The 17213-nt window shown below is 48.1% G+C and overlaps 1 protein-coding gene across 1 annotated transcript in view; it reads left to right on the top strand.

Annotated features, from left to right (window-relative positions):
- The window catches only part of HELLS (helicase, lymphoid specific), a 270907-nt gene that overhangs the window by 30902 nt on the left and 222792 nt on the right, over window positions 1–17213 (top strand). The window contains exons 5-8 of the mRNA XM_063961560.1: window positions 15431–15467; window positions 15646–15707; window positions 15816–15857; window positions 15956–16177. Coding sequence (XP_063817630.1) covers window positions 15431–15467; window positions 15646–15707; window positions 15816–15857; window positions 15956–16177 — 363 coding nt within the window. The remainder of the gene's footprint in view (window positions 1–15430; window positions 15468–15645; window positions 15708–15815; window positions 15858–15955; window positions 16178–17213) is intronic.

Here is a 17213-nt window from a genome sequence, read left to right as displayed (position 1 = left end):
GCTTTGGACTCTGGGTGTGCACTGGCTCCTCCCTCTATGCCCCTCCTCCAGACCTCAGTTTTACACTGTGCCCAGAGCAGGATGGGTGCACTGCAGAGAGCTCTCCTGAGTTCTCTGCCTAGAAGCATTTTTGTTTGGATTTTTTTCTACTTTTTTTACAGGGAGCACTGCTGGCAACAGGCTCCCTGCATCGAGGGACTGAGGAGAGAGGGGCAGACCTTCTTGTCTAAGATAGGCTCTGCTTCCTCGGCTACTGGACACCATTAGCTCCAGAGGGGGTGAACACAGGTTCTTACTGGGCGTCCACCCCCAGAGCCGCGCTGCCGTTCTCCTCACAGATCCAGAAGAACCGAAGTCAGAAGACGTCAGGCGGCAGAAGCCTTCAGCTTCACTGGGGTAACGCACAGCACTGCAGCTGTGCGTCATTGCTCCCATACACCTCACATACTCCGGTCACTGTAAGGGTGCAGGGCGCAGGGGGGGGCGCCCTGGGCAGCAATATAACACCTCTATTATGGCAAAAGACAATATACATGTACAGGTGGGCACTGTACATGTATATAAAAGAGCCCCCGCCATATTTTAGTAAGTTTGAGCGGGACAGAAGCCTGCCACCGAGGGGGCGGGGCTTCTCCCTCAGCACTCACCAGCGCCATTTTCTCTCCACAGCACCGCTGAGATGAAGCTCCCCGGACTCTCCCCTGCTTACACACGGTGAAGGGGTGTTTAAAAGAGAGGGGGGCACATAATTGGCGGATAACATATTATACAGCGCGGCTGGGGGAAAAACATTTTGTGTTGGTCTCCAGGGTCATTGCGCTGGGGTGTGTGCTGGCATACTCTGTCTCTCCAAAGGGCCTTGAAGGGGATACTGTCTTCAGAAAAGAGGTTCCCTATGTGTGTGTGAAGTGTGTCGGTACGCGTGTGTCGACATGTTTGACGAGGAAGGCTCGCTTAATGTGGAGGGGTAGTGCTTGAATGTCATGTCGCCGTCGGCAACACCGACAACGGAATGGGTGGCTATGCTGAATGTCTTGAATGCAAATGTCAATCAATTGCATAAAAGGTTAGACCAGGCTGAAGCTAGGGATCAGTCAGGTAGCCAGTCCATGCCTGTCCCTGTGGCGCCAGGCCCTTCGGGGTATTAGAAGCGCACCATTTCCCAGATCGATGAGATACCGACACGGATACTGACTCTAGTGTCGATTATGAAGATGCAAAATTACAGCCGAAGGTGGCAAAAAGTATTCGGTACATGATGATTGCCATTAAAGAGGTTTTGCATATTACTGAGGAACCCCCTATCCCTGACACGAGGGTACACATGTATAAAGGGGAAAAGCCTGAAGTCACCTTTCCGTCCTCATTTGAACTGAGTGAATTGTGCAAAAAGGCTTGGGAATCTCCGGATAGGAGACCACAAGTTCCCAAAAGGATTCTTATGGCATATCCTTTTCCACAAACGGATAGGATACGATGGGAATCTTCGCCTAAAGTAGACAAGGCGCTGATACGCTTGTCCAAAAAGGTGGCACTGCCTTCTCAGGATACGGCTTCCCTCAAGGATCCTGCTGATCGCAGGCAGGAAATTACCATGAAGCACATTTATACTCATTCATGTACTATTGTTAGACCGGCTATGGCGTCGGCCTGGGTTTGTAGTGCGGTTGTGGCATGGGCAGATTCCTTATCTACGGAGATTGACACCTTAGATAGGGATGCCATTCAAATGACCATAGAGCATATCAGAGATGCTGCTTTGTATATGAGAGATGCTCAGAGAGACATTTGTTTATTAAGCTCCAGAATAAATGCTATGTCTATTTCTGCTAGTCGGCTCTTGTGGACCCGACAGTTGACGGGAGACGCCGATTCAAAGCGGCATATGGAGTCCTTGCCTTACAAAGGGGAGGAGTTGTTTGGAGACGGCCTCTCGGACCTTGTCTCTACTGCTACGGCTAGTAAGTCGAATTTCTTACCTTATGTCCCCCCGCAGCATACAAAAAAGGCACCTCATTATCAAATGCAGTCCTTTTCGTTCCAATAAAAACAAAAAGGTACGGGGATCGTCTTTTGTTACCAGAGGGAAAGGCAGGGGAAAGAAGCTGCACACAGCTAGTTCCCAAGAGCAGAAGTCCTCCCCTGCGTCTGCAAAGTCCACCACATGACGCTGGGGCTTCCCGGGGGGAGGCAGATCTAGTGGGGGCTCGTCTTCGGTTTTTCAGCCACGTCTGGGTTCAATCGCAGGTGGATCCCTGGGCATTAGAGATTGTTTCTCAGGGATACAGGCTGGAATTCGAAGACTTGCCTCCTCGCTGGTTTTTTCAAGTCAGCTCTGCCAGCTTCCCCGTCAGAGAGGGAGCTAGTGTTGGCAGCAATCCAAAAATTGTATTTCTCTGACGTCCTAAGTGGATGCTGGGACTCCGTAAGGACCATGGGGAATAGCGGCTCCGCAGGAGACTGGGCACAACTAAAGAAAGCTTTAGGACTACCTGGTGTGCACTGGCTCCTCCCACTATGACCCTCCTCCAGACCTCAGTTAGAATCTTGTGCCCGGCTGAGCTGGATGCACACTAGGGGCTCTCCTGAGCTCCTAGAAAGAAAGTATATTTAGGTTTTTATTTTACAGTGAGATCTGCTGGCAACAGACTCACTGCAGCGAGGGACTAAGGGGAGAAGAAGCGAACCTACCTAACAGGTGGTAGTTTGGGCTTCTTAGGCTACTGGACACCATTAGCTCCAGAGGGATCGACCGCAGGACCCGACCTTGGTGTTCGTTCCCGGAGCCGCGCCGCCGGCCCCCTTACAGAGCCAGAAGCAAGAAGTGTTCCGGAAAATCGGCGGCAGAAGACTTCTGTCTTCAACAAGGTAGCGCACAGCACTGCAGCTGTGCGCCATTGCTCCTCATGCACACCTCACACTCCGGTCACTGATGGGTGCAGGGCGCTGGGGGGGGGGGGGGGGCGCCCTGAGGGCAATATAAGACACCTTGGCTGGCAAATCATCACAATATATAGTCCCAAGGCTATATATGTGATAAATTACCCCTGCCAGAATCCATAAAAAAAAGCGGGAGAAAAGTCTACCGAAAAAGGGGCGGGGCTATCTCCCTCAGCACACTGGCGCCATTTTTTCTTCACAGTGCAGCTGGAAGACGGCTCCCCAGGCTCTCCCCTGTAGTTTTCAGGCTCAAAGGGTTAAAAAGAGAGGGGGGGCACTAAATTTAGGCGCAATATATGTATACAAGCAGCTATTGGGGGAAAAATCACTCAGTTATAGTGTTAATCCCTGCATTATATAGCGCTCTGGTGTGTGCTGGCATACTCTCTCTCTGTCTCCCCAAAGGACTTTGTGGGGTCCTGTCCTCAGTCAGAGCATTCCCTGTGTGTGTGCGGTGTGTCGGTACGGCTGTGTCGACATGTTGGATGAGGAAGGTTACGTGGAGGCGGAGCAGAGGCCGATAAATGGGATGTCGCCCCCTGGGGGGCCGTCACCAGAGTGGATGGATAGGTGAAAGGTATTAACCGACAATGTCAACTCCTTACATAAAAGGCTGGATGACGTAACAGCTGTGGGACAGCCGGCTTCTCAGCCCGCGCCTGCCCAGGCGTCTCAAAGGCCATCAGGGGCTCAAAAAAAAAACGCCCGTTACCTCAGATGGCAGACACAGATGTCGACACGGAGTCTGACTCCAGTGTCGACGAGGTTGAGATATATACACAATCCACTAGGAACATCCGTTACATGATCTCTGCAATGAAAAATGTGTTACACATTTCTGACATGAACCCAGGTACCACATAAAAGGGGTTTTATTTTTGGGGAGAAAAAGCAGCCAGTGTTTTGTTCCCCCATCAGATGAGTGAATGAAGTGTGTAAAGAAGCGTTGGTTCCCCCGATAAGAAACTGGTAATTTCTAAAAAGTTACTGATGGCGTACCCTTTCCCGCCAGAGGATAGGTCACGTTGGGAGATATCCCCTAGGGTGGATAAGGCGCTCACACGTTTGTCAAAAAAGGTGGCACTGCCGTCTTAGGATACGGCCACCTTGAAGGAGCTTGCTGATAAAAAGCAGGAGGCTATCCTGAAGTCTGTATATGCACACTCAGGTTCTATAGTGAGACCTGCAATTGCCTCAGTATAAATAGTGCTGCTGCAGCGTGGTCTGATACCCTGTCAGATAATATTAATACCCTAGACAGGGATAATATTTTGCTAACATAGAGCATATTAAAGACGTCGTCTTGTATATGAAGGATGCACAGAGGGATATTTGCCGGCTGGCATCCAGAATTAATGCAATGTCCATTCTGCCAGGAGGGTATTAGAAACCCGGCAGTAGACAGGTGATGCTGCCTGTAAAAGGCACATGGAGATTCTGCCTTATAAGGGTGAGGAATTGTTTGGGGATGGTCTCTGGGACCTCGTATCCACAGCAACAGCTGGGAAGAAATTTTTACCTCGGGTTTCCTCACAGCCTAAGAAAGCACCGTATTTTCAGGTACAGTCCTTTCGGCTTCAGAAAAGCAAGCGGGTCAAAGGCGCTTCCTTTCTGCACAGAGACAAGGGAAGAAAGAAAAAGCTGCACCAGACAGCCAGTTCCCAGGATCAAAAATCTTCCCCCGCTTCCTCCGAGTCCACCGCATGACGCTGGGGCTCCACAGGTGGAGACAGGTGCGGTAGGGGCGCGTCTCGGGAACTTCAGGGACCAGTGGGCTTGACCACAGGTGGATCCCTAGGTTCTGCAAGTAGTATCACAGGGATACAGGCTGGAGTTCGAGGCGACTCCCCCTCGCCGTTACCTCACATCAGCCTTGCCTGCTGCCCTCGGAGAAAGGTAGTACTGGCGGCAATTCACAAGCTGTACTTCCAGCAGGTGAAATCAAGGTACCCCTCCTTCAACAAGGCCGGGGTTACTATTCCAAAATGTTGTGGTACCGAGACCAGACGGTTCGGTGAGACCCATTCTAAAATTGAAATCCTTGAACATTTATATACGAAGGTTCAAGTTCAAAATGGAATCGCTCAGGGCGATTATTGCAAGCCTGGAGAATTTCATGGTATCACTGGACATCAAGGATGCTTACCTGCATGTCCCTATTTACCGTCTTCACCAGGAGTACCTCAAAATTGTGGTACAGGATTGTCATTACCAATTCCAGACGTTGCCGTTGGTCTGTCCCCGGCACCGAGGTATTTACCAAGGTAATGACCGAAATAATTATCCCGTACTTGGACGATCTCCTTATAAAGGGAGCAGTTGTTCGTCGGAGTAGCACTATCTCGGGAAGTGCTACAACAGCATGGCTGGATTCTGAATATTCCAAAGTTGCAGCTGGTTCCTACGACGCGTCTACTGTTCCTGGGTATGGTTCTGGACACACAACAGGATAAAAAGGGTTTCTCCCGGAGGAGAAGTCCAAGGAGTTGTCGTCTCTAGACAGAGACCTCCTAATACAAATACAGGTGTCGGTGCATCAATGCACGCGAGCCCTGGGAAAGATGGTAGCTTCTTACGAAGAAATTCCTTTCGCCAGGTCCCATGCAAGGATCTTCCAGTGGGATCTGTGGGACAAGTGGTCCGGGTCGCATCTTCAGATGCATCGGCGGATAACCCTGTCTCCAAGGGCCAGGGTGTCGCTGTTGTGGTGGCTGCAGAGTGCTCATCTTCTAGGGGGCCGCAGATTCGGCATTCAGGACTGGGTCCTGGTGACCACGGATGCCAGCCTTCGAGGCTGGGGGGCAGAAACCCCCATAGCCAGGGAAGAAACTTCCAAGGCTATGGAAAAGTCAGGAGACTTCCCTACACATAAATATTCTGGAACTAAGGGCCATTTACAATGCCCTAAGTCAGGCTAGACCCTGCTTCAACACCGGCCTTTGCTGATCCAGTCAGACAACATCACGGCGGTCGCTCATGTAAACCGACAGGGCGGCACAAGAAGCAGGATGGCGATGGCAGAAGCCACAAGGATTCTCCGATGGGCGGAAAATCGTGTTAGCACTTTCAGCAGTGTTCATTCCCGGAGTGGACAACTGAGAAGCAGACTTTCTCAGAAGACACGACCTCCACTCGGGAGAGTGGGGACTTCATCCAGAAGTCTTCCAAATGATTGTACACCGTTGGGAAAGGCCACAGGTGGACATGATGGCGTCCCGCCTCAACAAAAAGCTTAAAAGATATTGCGCAAGGTCAAGGGACCCTCAGGCGATAGCTGTGGACGCTCTGGTAACACCGTGGGTGTACCAGTCGGTGTATGTGTTCCCTCCTCTGCCTCTCTTACCCAGGGTAATGAGAATAAGGAGGAGAGGAGTAAGAACTATACTCATTGTTCCGGGTTGGCCAAGAAGAGCTTGGTACCCAGAACTCCAAGAAATGATCTCAGAGGACCCATGGCCTCTGCCGCTCAGACAGGACCTGCTGCAGCAGGGGGCCTGTCTGTTCCAAGACGTACCGCGGCTGGGTTTGACGGCATGGCGGTTGAACGCCGGATCCTGAAGGAAAAGGGCATTCCGGAGGAAGTTATCCCTACGCTATTTAAAGCTAGGACAGAAGTGAACGCAAACCATTATCACCACATATGGCGGAAATATGTTGCGTGCTGTGAGGCCAGGAAGGCCCCAAAGGAGAAATTTCAGCTAGGTCGATTTCTGCACTTCCTACAGTCAGAGGTGACTATGGGCCTAAAATTGGGTTCCATTAAGGTCCAGATTTCGGCTCTATCGATTTTCTTCTAAAATAGAACTGGCTTCACTGCCTGAAGTTCAGACTTTGGTTAAGGGAGTGCTGCATAGTCAGCCCCGTTTGTAGCTCAAGTGGCACCGTGGGATCTCAACGTGGTGTTGGATTTCCTGAAGTCGCATTGGGTTGAGCCACTTAAATCTGTGGAGCTACAATACCTCACGTGGAAAGTGGTCATGCTGTGGGCCTTGGCGTCGGCCAGGCGTGTATCATAATTGGCATCTTTGTCATACAAAAGCCCTTATCTTTATTTTATTTGGATAAGGCGGAATTGAGGACTCGTTCCCAATTCCTTCCTAAGGTGGTATCAGTTTTTCATGTGAACCAACCTATTGTAGTGCCTGCGGCTACTTGGGACTTGCAGGATTCAAAGTTACTGGACATGGTCAGGGCCCTGAAAAGTATGTTTCCAGGACGGCTGGAGTCAGGAAAACAGACTCGCTATTTATCCTGTATGCACCCAACAAGCTGGGTGCTCCTGCTTCTAAGCAGACTATTGCTCGCTGGATCTGTAGCCCGATTCAACTTGCACATTCTGCGGCTGGACTGCCGCACCCTAAATCTGCAAAAAGCCCATTCCACGAGGAAAGTGGGCTCTTCTTGGGCGGCTGCCCGAGGGGTCTCTGCTTTACAACTTTGCCGAGCTGTTACTTGGTCGGGTTCAAACATTTTTGCAAGAGTCTACAAGTTTGATACCCTGGCCGAGGAGGACCTAGAGTTTGCTCATTCGGTGCTGCAGAGTCATCCGCACTCTCCCGCCCGTTTGGGAGCTTTGGTATAATCCCCATGGTCCTTACGGAGTCCCAGCATCCACTTAGGACGTCAGAGAAAACAAGATTTTACTCACCGGTAAATCTATTTCTCGTAGTCCGTAGTGGATGCTGGGTGCCCATCCCAAGTGCGGATTGTCTGCAATACTTGTTTATAGTTATTGCCTAACTAAAGGGTTATTGTTGAGCCATCTGTTGAGAGGCTCAGTTATATTTCATACTGTTAACTGGGTATAGTATCACGAGTTATACGGTGTGATTGGTGTGGCTGGTATGAGTCTTACCCGGGATTCAAAATCCTTCCTTATTGTGTCCGCTCTTCCGGGCACAGTATCCTAACTGAGGTCTGGAGGAGGGAATTAGTGGGAGGAGCCGGTGCACACCAGGTAGTCCTAAAGCTTTCTTTAGTTGTGCCCAGTCTCCTGTGGAGCCGCTATTCCCCATGGTCCTTACGGAGTCCCAGCATCCACTACGGACTACGAGAAATAGATTTACCGGTGAGTAAAATCTTATTATTCAACAGGTGATTGTCACAGTTCCTCATCTCCAGCAAGGAGAGGGATATTACTCAACCCTGTTTGTGGTCCCAAAACCGGACAGTTCGGTCAGACCCATTTTAAACCTAAAATCCCTGAACCTGTTCTTGAAGAGGTTCAGGTTCAAAATGGAATCGCTCAGGGCGGTCATCGCCAACCTGGAGGGGGAGGGGAGGAGAGTTTGGATGGTTTCCCTGGATATAAAGGATGCATACCTTCATGGTCCGGTATTCCCCCCCTCATCAGGCGTTCCTGAGATTTGCAGTGCAGGACTGTCCCTACCAATTTCAGACGTTGCCGTTTGGGCTTTCCACGGCCCCGAGAATTTTCACCAAGGTAATGGTGGAAATGATGGTGCTCCTGCGCAGGCAGGGGGTCACAATTATCCCATACTTGGACGATCTACTCATAAAGGCGAGAACTCGGGAGAAGTTGCTGGACAGCGTGTCTCTGTCCATGAAGACGTTGCAGTTACATGGCTGGATTCTCAATATACCGAAGTCCCAGCTAGTCCCTACAACGCAGAAAAAGAAGAGATCTTTCTTGCGCTTTTAACAAGTGTCAGCCTCTCGTCCCACACAAAGAAACCTTCACCGTGGTTTCACCTCAAGAATATACACCAAAAGAAAAACGTGAGGAAGAGATGGCGCAACTTCTATAGACACACAGAGATGCTTACACAAAATATTCTCACAACCGGAGAAAATGGGTGAATTGGAGTTCACCTTCCACAAATATGAGTTCTAAAGGTATAATAAAAGAAACACAAAAACATAGTGTATTCCAAATTGATTGATTGATGGATCTTTATTACTTGGTCTCACTCACATGATAGAATTGTTTAATTCGCATGTAGAAATCCATAAGCGTGATGAATCAACTTCATAAATATGCACACAGCATAAAATCCAATTGGCACTTAGAAAAGAGAAATAAAAAATAGTGCAATCCTGTCTGTGTATATTTAAAAGGATAATTTGTGAGTGGTTTTTATTAAATTATTTATGAAGTTGATTCATCACGCTTATGGATTTCTACATGCGAATTAAACAATTCTATCATGTGAGTGAGACCAAGAAGTAATAAAGATCCATCAATCAATTTGGAATACACTATGTTTTTGTGTTTCTTTTATTATACCTTTAGAATTCATATTTGTGGAAGGTGAACTCCAATTCACCCATTTTCTCCGGTTGTGAGAATATTTTGTGTAAGCATCTCTGTGTGTTTATAGAAGTGACATGTTGCGCCATCTCCATCACGTTTTTCTTTTGGTGTATAGTCCCTACAACGCGTCTAACTTTTTTGGGCCTGATTCTAGACACAGACCAGAAAAAGGGTTTTTCTTCCTGTCGAAAAGGTTCAGGAGCTCATAGCCCTGGTCAGGAACCTATTAAAACCAAAACAGGTTTCAGTGCATCATTGCACGCGGGTCCTGGGGAAGATGGTGGCTTCATACGAGGCCATCCCTTTCGGCAGGTTCCATGCGAGGACTTTTCAATGGGACCTCTTGGACAAGTGGTCCGGGTCCCATTGACAAATGCATCGAAGGATCACCTTGTCTCCCAGGACCAGGGTATCTCTACTGTGGTAGCTGCACAGTGCTCACCTACTAGAGGGTCGCAGGTTCGGCATTCAGGACTGGGTCCTGGTGACCACGGACGCAAGCCTCCGAGGCTGGGGAGCAGTCACACTGGGAAGAAATTTCCAAGGTCTCTGGTCAAATCTTGAGACTTGTCTCCACATCAACGTCCTGGAGTTGAGGGCCATATACAACGCCCTGCGTCAAGCGGAGGAATTGCTTCGGGAAAAAACTGTTCTGATTCAGTCAGACAATGTCACGGCAGTGGCTCATATAAACCGTTAAGGCGGAACAAGGAGCCGAGTGGCCATGGCAGACGCGACCAGGATTCTACGCTGGGCGGAAGGCCATGCAAGCGCGCGATCAGCAGTGTTCATCCCGGGGGTGGACAACTGGGAGGCGGACTTCCTCAGCAGGCACGACCTGCATCCGGGAGAGTGGGGACTTCATCAAGAAGTCTTCGCACAGATCACGGGTCGGTGGGGACTGCCTCAAATAGACATGATAGCATCCCGTCTCAACAAAAAGCTAAAGCGGTATTGCGCCAGGTCAAGGGACCCTCAGGCGGTAGCGGTAGACGCTCTGGTGACACCTTGGCTGCAGATCGGTCTATGTGTTTCCTCCTCTTCCTCTCATACCCAAAGTGTTGAGAATAATAAAATAAGCAGGGTCAGAACAATCCTCATTGTTCCAGATTGGCCACGGAGGACTTGGTATCCGGAGCTGCAAGAGTTGCTCACAGAAGATCCGTGGCCTCTTCCTCTAAGGCAGGACCTGCTGCGGCAGGGGCCCTGTCTGTTCCAAGACTTACCGCGGCTGCGTTTGACGGCATGGCGGTTGAATGGATTCCGGAGGAGGTCATTCCTACCCTGATCAAGGCTAGGAAAGACGTGACGTTAAAACATTATCACCGTATATGGCGAAAATATGTTTCTTGGTGTGAGGCCAGAGCTGCTCCTACGGAGGAGTTCCGTTTGGGCCGTCTACTTCACTTCCTTCAAACAGGAGTGACTTTGGGCCTAAAATTAGGGTCCATAAAGGTCCAAATTTCGGCCTTATCCATTTTCTTTCAAAGAGAATTAGACGGTCTTTCTGAAGTACAGACTTTTGTGAAGGGTGAGCTGCATATTCAGCCTCCCTTTGTGCCTCCGGTGGCTCCTTGGGATCTTAACGTGGTGTTACGTTTCCTCAAGTCACCTTGGTTTGAACCACTCAAAACTGTGGAGTTGAAATACCTCACGTGGGAAAGTGGTCATGTTGTTGGCATTGGCTTCGGCAAGACGTGTTTCATTGGCGGCTTTATCACATAAAAGCCCGTACTTGGTTTTTCACGTTGATAGGGCAGAGTTGAGGACTCGTCCTCACTTTCTGCCAAAAGTGGTCTCATCTTTTCATGTGAACCAACCTATTGTCGTGCCTGTGGCTACACGGGACTTGGAGGATTCCGAGTCCCTGGATGTGGTCAGGGCTTTGAAGATTTATGTAACCAGAACGGCTGGAATCAGGAAGACTGAAGCTCTGTTTGTTCTGTATGCGGCCAACAAGGTTGGCGCTCATGCTTCAAAGCAGACTATTGCTCGCTGGATCTGTAATACGATTCAGCAGGCACATTCTACGGCAGGTTTGCCATTGCCTAAATCGGTTAAGGCCCATTCCACTAGGAAAGTGGGCTCTTCTTGGGCGGCTGCCCGAGGGGTCTCTGCATTACAGTTGTGCCGAGCAGCTACTTGGTCGGGGTATAACACCTTTGCAAAGTTCTAGAAGTTTGATACTCTGGCTGAGGAGGACCTCCTGTTTGCTCAGTCATCCGCACTCTCCCGCCCGTTTGGGAGCTTTGGTATAATCCCCATGGTCCTTACGGAGTCCCAGCATCCTTAAGGACGTTGGAGAAAATAAGATTTTACTTACCGGTAAATCTATTTCTCGTAGTCCGTAGAGGATGCTGGACGCCCGTCCCAAGTGCGGATTTCTTCTGCAAGACTTGTATTTTTTTGTTGCTTACATAAGGGTTATGTTATAGTTTATCGGTTGAACCGAGGCTGTTGTTCATACTGTTGACTGGGTAGTGTATCACAAGTTATACGGTGTGGCTGGTATGGATCTCGCCCTTAGATTTACAAAAATCCTTCCTCTTACTGTCCATCTCCTCTGGGCACAGTTTCCCTAACTGAGGTCTGGAGGAGGGGCATAGAGGGAGGAGCCAGTGCACACCCAGAGTCCAAAGCTTTCTTAAAGTGCCGTATCTCCTGCGGAGCCTGTCTATTCCCCCATGGCCCTTACGGAGTCCCAGCATCCTCTACGGACTACGAGAAATAGATTTACCTGTAAGTAAAATCTTATTTTTTCAAAATAAAACCAAAATCTTCTGCCACCTTCCCTGTCTCCAAAGAATTAAACTCCTGCTTTAAAGAAGCTTGGGTCAAACCTGACAAAAAATGTAAGACTCCCCAAATGGCTGCTTAATTCTTTCCCACCCGAGAATAGGAAGGTATGGGAGAACCCTCGTTCAGGTAATTCTAATTGCCCCAGATTGGCCTCGACGAGCCTGGTATACGTAACTCCTGACCATGTCTCTGGAGGAGCCCTGGCCTCTACCACTTCTCAAGGATCTTCAACAAGGCCCATTAGTCTATCCAGACTTACTGCGGCTTCATTTGACGGCTTGGAGGTTGAAAGGGAGATTTTATCTAGGAAAGGGCTTCCCTCCAGGGTTATTGTGACTATGGTCCAAGCCCAGAAGGTGGTCACGTCTAAGCATTGCCACCGAATCTGGAAGAAATGTTTAGTGGTGTGAGGGTAGAAAATATTCTACTGTGGATTTTCATCTTGGCCGTTTTCTGCTCTTCCTGCAAGCAGGCGTGGATATCGGCCCAGGGTTGGGCACCCTTAAGGTTCAGATTTCGTCGCTCTCCATATGCTTCCAGAAGCAATTGGCGCTAATTCCGGAAGTGCAGACATTTCTGAAGGGTGTCCTTTCGCTTTCAACTACCCTTTGTCCCTCCCACGGCTCCGTGGGATCTGAATGTGGTCTTGACTATTCTCCAATCTTACAGGTTTGAACCTTTTACACAGGGTGGAAATGAAATATCTTACTTGGAAGACTGTCATGTTACTGGCTTTGGCCTCTGTGAGGTGTGTCAGAATTGGGGGCCTAATCCTGTAAGAGCCCTTATTTGATTTTTCACGAGGATAGGGCGGAGCTCAGGACTCTCCCACAGTTTTTACCGAAAGTAACATTAGCTTTTCACATTAGTCAACCGATAGTGGTTTTGGTACTGTCCTCTTCGGTTGCTCCAAAGCCCTTGGACGTGGTTCCGGCTTTGAAGATTTACTTTAAGAGGACAGCTCGTCACAGGAAGTCTGACTCTCTCTCTTTTTGTCCTTTATGACGCTACCAGAATTGGATGTCCTGCTACTAAGCAGACCATTGCTCGATTGCTCAGGTTGACCATTCAACAGGCCTACTATTCTGCACCATTGCCGGGTTCTATTCAGGCCCACTCCACTAGGTCGGTAGGTTCTTCCTGGGTGGCTGCCTGTGGCGTCTTGGCCTTACAGTTGTGCCCAGCGTCTACTTTGTTGGGTTTGAACACGTTCAGAAATTTCTATAAGTTCGATACATTAGCCGGTGAAGACTTTGTTTGGTCAGGCGGTTTTGCAGGGGTTTCGGCGCACTCCTACCCGTTTTGGGAGCTTCGGGACTTCCCCATGTTACTAATCCATCCCAGTATCCCCTAGGGCATTGGAGAAAATAGGAATTTAATATCTACCGGTAATTCCTTTTCTCGTAGTTAGTAGGGGATACTGGGCGCCCGCCTCGGTGCTTTGTGTTTCCTGCTTACCTGGTTGCAAGCTCTTTGATGGGTCTGCTGTTGCTGTCCCTATTACTGAATGAGTTAGCGTTGCTATCCTTTTGGTTTGGTTAGCGTGGCTATCCTTTTGTTCTGGTTAGCGCGGCTATCCTTTTCCTGTTTTTGTGTTGGTTCGTTACCTCACTGCTGTTATGTTTTTCCTTCTCTCAAAGTATGTCCGTCTCGGGCACAGTTTTCCAAGACTGAGTCTGGTGGAGGTGCATAGAGGGGAGGAGCCAGCACACACTGAACACTTCTTAAAGTGCCAGGCTCCAATGGACCCGATCTATAACCCATGGTACTAATCCATCCCAGTGTCCCCTACAAACTACAAGAAAAGGAATTACCGGTAGGTATTAAATTCCTGTTTTTGGAAAATCTTACTAGCCTAAAAAATATGAATGTCGTTCTGGTTTATTTTTAGGCTAAAATCGCCCAGTGTGTATGGGAGCAATATTGGTGAACGATGCGTGCTCCCGCACACCATTCAATGATCACCAATATTGAGCTGGCATGCAGCTGAACCCGTTGGTGTCGGGCTGAGCTGTATGTTCGAGAGTGCCGGCGGTGACATCACTAAACGTTGTTGGTTGATAACGTACAGTGTGTACACTTGTCTTTGGGCTCATTTTTAAAGCCGTGATTTTCAAGATGTTTTAGCTATGTAAATTCTGTAGATTTGCTATAGTCTCATTGTAAAGGTGCATACACAGTAGGCGGTTTTGGGCAGTGTGTTTGCTGGGCGATGTGAACATCGCTGGCAGGAAAACAGCTCGGTGCATACACACTGAGCAGTTTTTTATTTTTTTTTCTCCTGTGCCCAGTGATGTTCACAGGGGGTGAACCACTTTCCACAGCAGGAGACTGGAAAGTGCTTCACTCAGCTGTTAAAACAGCCAGGACGGCGGTGGCCAGCGATGATGTGGGAACTCTCATCGGCACTCGCCGCCCATGGCCCAGCCATGCACACTGGCTGAGTTTGGGCGTTTTGAGCCGCTTTGAGCTCAAAATTGGCTCGTGTGTATGGACCTTTAGTCTACACTTCTCTATCGGATATCTCCCGTGCCTATAATGTTCTCAAAGTCTTGTATTTTTTATTTTTTATTTCATCTACAATATATGATTGAAACTTGAATATTGAATATACAGGTTGAGTATCCCTTATCCAAAATAAAACATTTACTTACATACACATATATACATACACACACACACCCAAAAATGTGGTATTTTGGATAAGGGATGTTCAACCTGTACTTGAAACCTTGAGTTTTCCAGTCAGGTGCATATGTATCAGTGCTTTGCATCATCAGAGTCCATTCAATTATCTACGAACAGGGCAAAGTGCCGCAGTAGCGGCGTGGAATCTCCATCAATGGCACCTCATCTCTGTGCACAGCCTACAGGGTAGGGCAGCCATGAGTGACATGGTGGCCCTTATTCACACTGCAAACTGGATTGACCCCAAAGACTAACAAATTCTCATTTCTAATCTTTAGATAGTCTCCAACTCCCCCTTATATCACCTAGGCCGACAACTCAAAGACACAACCTATTCTACCAGTTCGACCCACATATTAAAAGCTGCACGTAGTAGATTGCTCCATATTTTATGCAGAATCCAGTAGGTTTATGCTGCAGCTGATGCACCAATTCCATTGGGAATACGGCCTGCACAAACAGGGAGGTTGTTCGGCCTGTATAAAGAGTGGCAGTCTTTTTGCCTGCAAAACATCTGTTTTTCCATTAATACTTTAAAATGTAAAAGAAAGATCTATAAACAAGCCAATATATTGGGGAAACTGTCGCTGGAAGTACCCCTCATTCTTATGTCCTCTACTATACTTGTACTTGTATCATGCTTCTTGTGCACTTTAACCTAATAGTCACTGCTAGAGTTCTGTGACTGTCCTACATATATTTTTAAAGTTTTTCCTTTTTCTTTTATAGGTGGAAAAACCAACTTCAAATAAAACTAACAAAAAAGGTGGGTTGAGATGAGCCTTTGTTTGAAACTCTTTTATTTTTCTCTCTCAATTACTATGTTGTGGCCTACATGCAATAAAGTGCCTTTCCTATATGTAAATTTACTGTAACTGATTTTTAGCATATTGACTGCTTTTGGTTTTGATGTGCATGGGTTATAGTCTGACATTTAACTTTAGGACCTACAAAGAAAAGGCAACGGGATGAAGGCTACATTATTTCCGATGTCATGTCCAAAGAAGTAAGCCCTTTTTTTAAAATGTTTGACCATTAATCACAATAAGTGACACAGGTCTGTTATTGTGAGCTGTTGTGTGTAGTCAAAGTAATTTATTTATTTTCCCTTTAGGACATTTTATCTGCATCCAAGAAGAGCAAACAGGACCCACAGGTATGTGTATTTGCTGCAGGTCTAATGTCATTTGGTCACTATTGCCATGCTTATTTTCTCCCCCCCCCCCCCCCCCCCCCTTCTTTCAACCCTTACAGGATGACGACTCTAGCAAACAAACTGCTGATGAGATTGAGAGTAACGGAGATTCTAACACGGTTATTAAAGATCGTTTATCTCAAGCTGTAAGGCACAGCGCTAAACATCTTCTCGATCCGCTGAGGAAAGTGGATGGCCAGCCAGTTCCTTATCAGCAGCCAAAATACTTTAGTGGTGGTATAATGCGGTGGTACCAGGTGGAAGGCATGGAGTGGCTCCGAGTAGGTTTTCTGCAATTTGTCCACATTAGTCTAGCCTTGCTGTGCATGTTATAGTTATCCTAAGTCTTTTGCATAATTTTTGCAGGTTTTAACTATTTTAATGTATTGTAAGTCAAGAACATCTTATACCAGCAATCTGAATTACGGGCATTTTAGTTTAAAAAATGTAACTTGCTGATGGTTTATGTAATGCTTGTACAGTGTACTATAATTTACATGCAACACATTTATCTTGCTGTTCAGAATTACAATAGGATGATTTCAGAACTTGAGGCAATTCACTGTTTACTAAGATGCTAAAACCTACCTGTGCTGCATTGACCTTGGTTATTTCTATATATTACATGTGAATAGTTTTTCACACTGCAAACCAGGGGTGTGTATCAGTTTATTTACACTAAGGGGATGACTTTTGTGTTAGGTTCCTACCACTACATTGCACCCAGCTGCAGCAATTCATTGATCTACCAGTTGGGTGTGTTCAGCGCTGACATTTCTCTAACGTCCTAGTGGATGCTGGGGACTCCGTAAGGACCATGGGAATAGACGGGCTCCTCAGGAGTCATGGGCACTTTAAGAAAGAATTTAGATTCTGGTGTGCTCTGGCTCCTCCCTCTGTCCCTCCTCCAGACCTCAGTTTGAATCTGTGCCCGGACGAGCTGGGTGCTGTTTAGTGAGCTCTCCTGAGCTTGCTATAAGAAAGTATTTTGTTAGGTTTTTTATTTTCAGGGAGCTCTGCTGGCAACAGACTCCCTGCATCGTGGGACTGAGCGGAGAGTAGCAGTCCTACTCTCTGCAGATAGGTCCTGCTTCTTAGGCTACTGGACACCATTAGCTCCAGAGGGATCGTACACAGGATCTCACCCTCGTCTGATCCCGGAGCCACGCCGCCGTCCCCCTCGCAGAGCCGGAAGACAGAAGCCGGGTGAAAGAAGCAAGAAGACTTCGAAATCGGCGGCAGAAGACTCCAGTCTTCACTGAGGTAGCGCACTGCAGCTGTGCGCCTTGCTCCCACACTACACCCACATACCCCGGT

Source organism: Pseudophryne corroboree, chromosome 3 (genome assembly GCF_028390025.1).
Source record: "Pseudophryne corroboree isolate aPseCor3 chromosome 3, aPseCor3.hap2, whole genome shotgun sequence".
NCBI lineage: Eukaryota > Metazoa > Chordata > Amphibia > Anura > Myobatrachidae > Pseudophryne > Pseudophryne corroboree.
The sequence above is the reverse complement of the archived record's forward strand: the minus strand, read 5'-3'. Positions and strand labels throughout refer to the sequence as shown.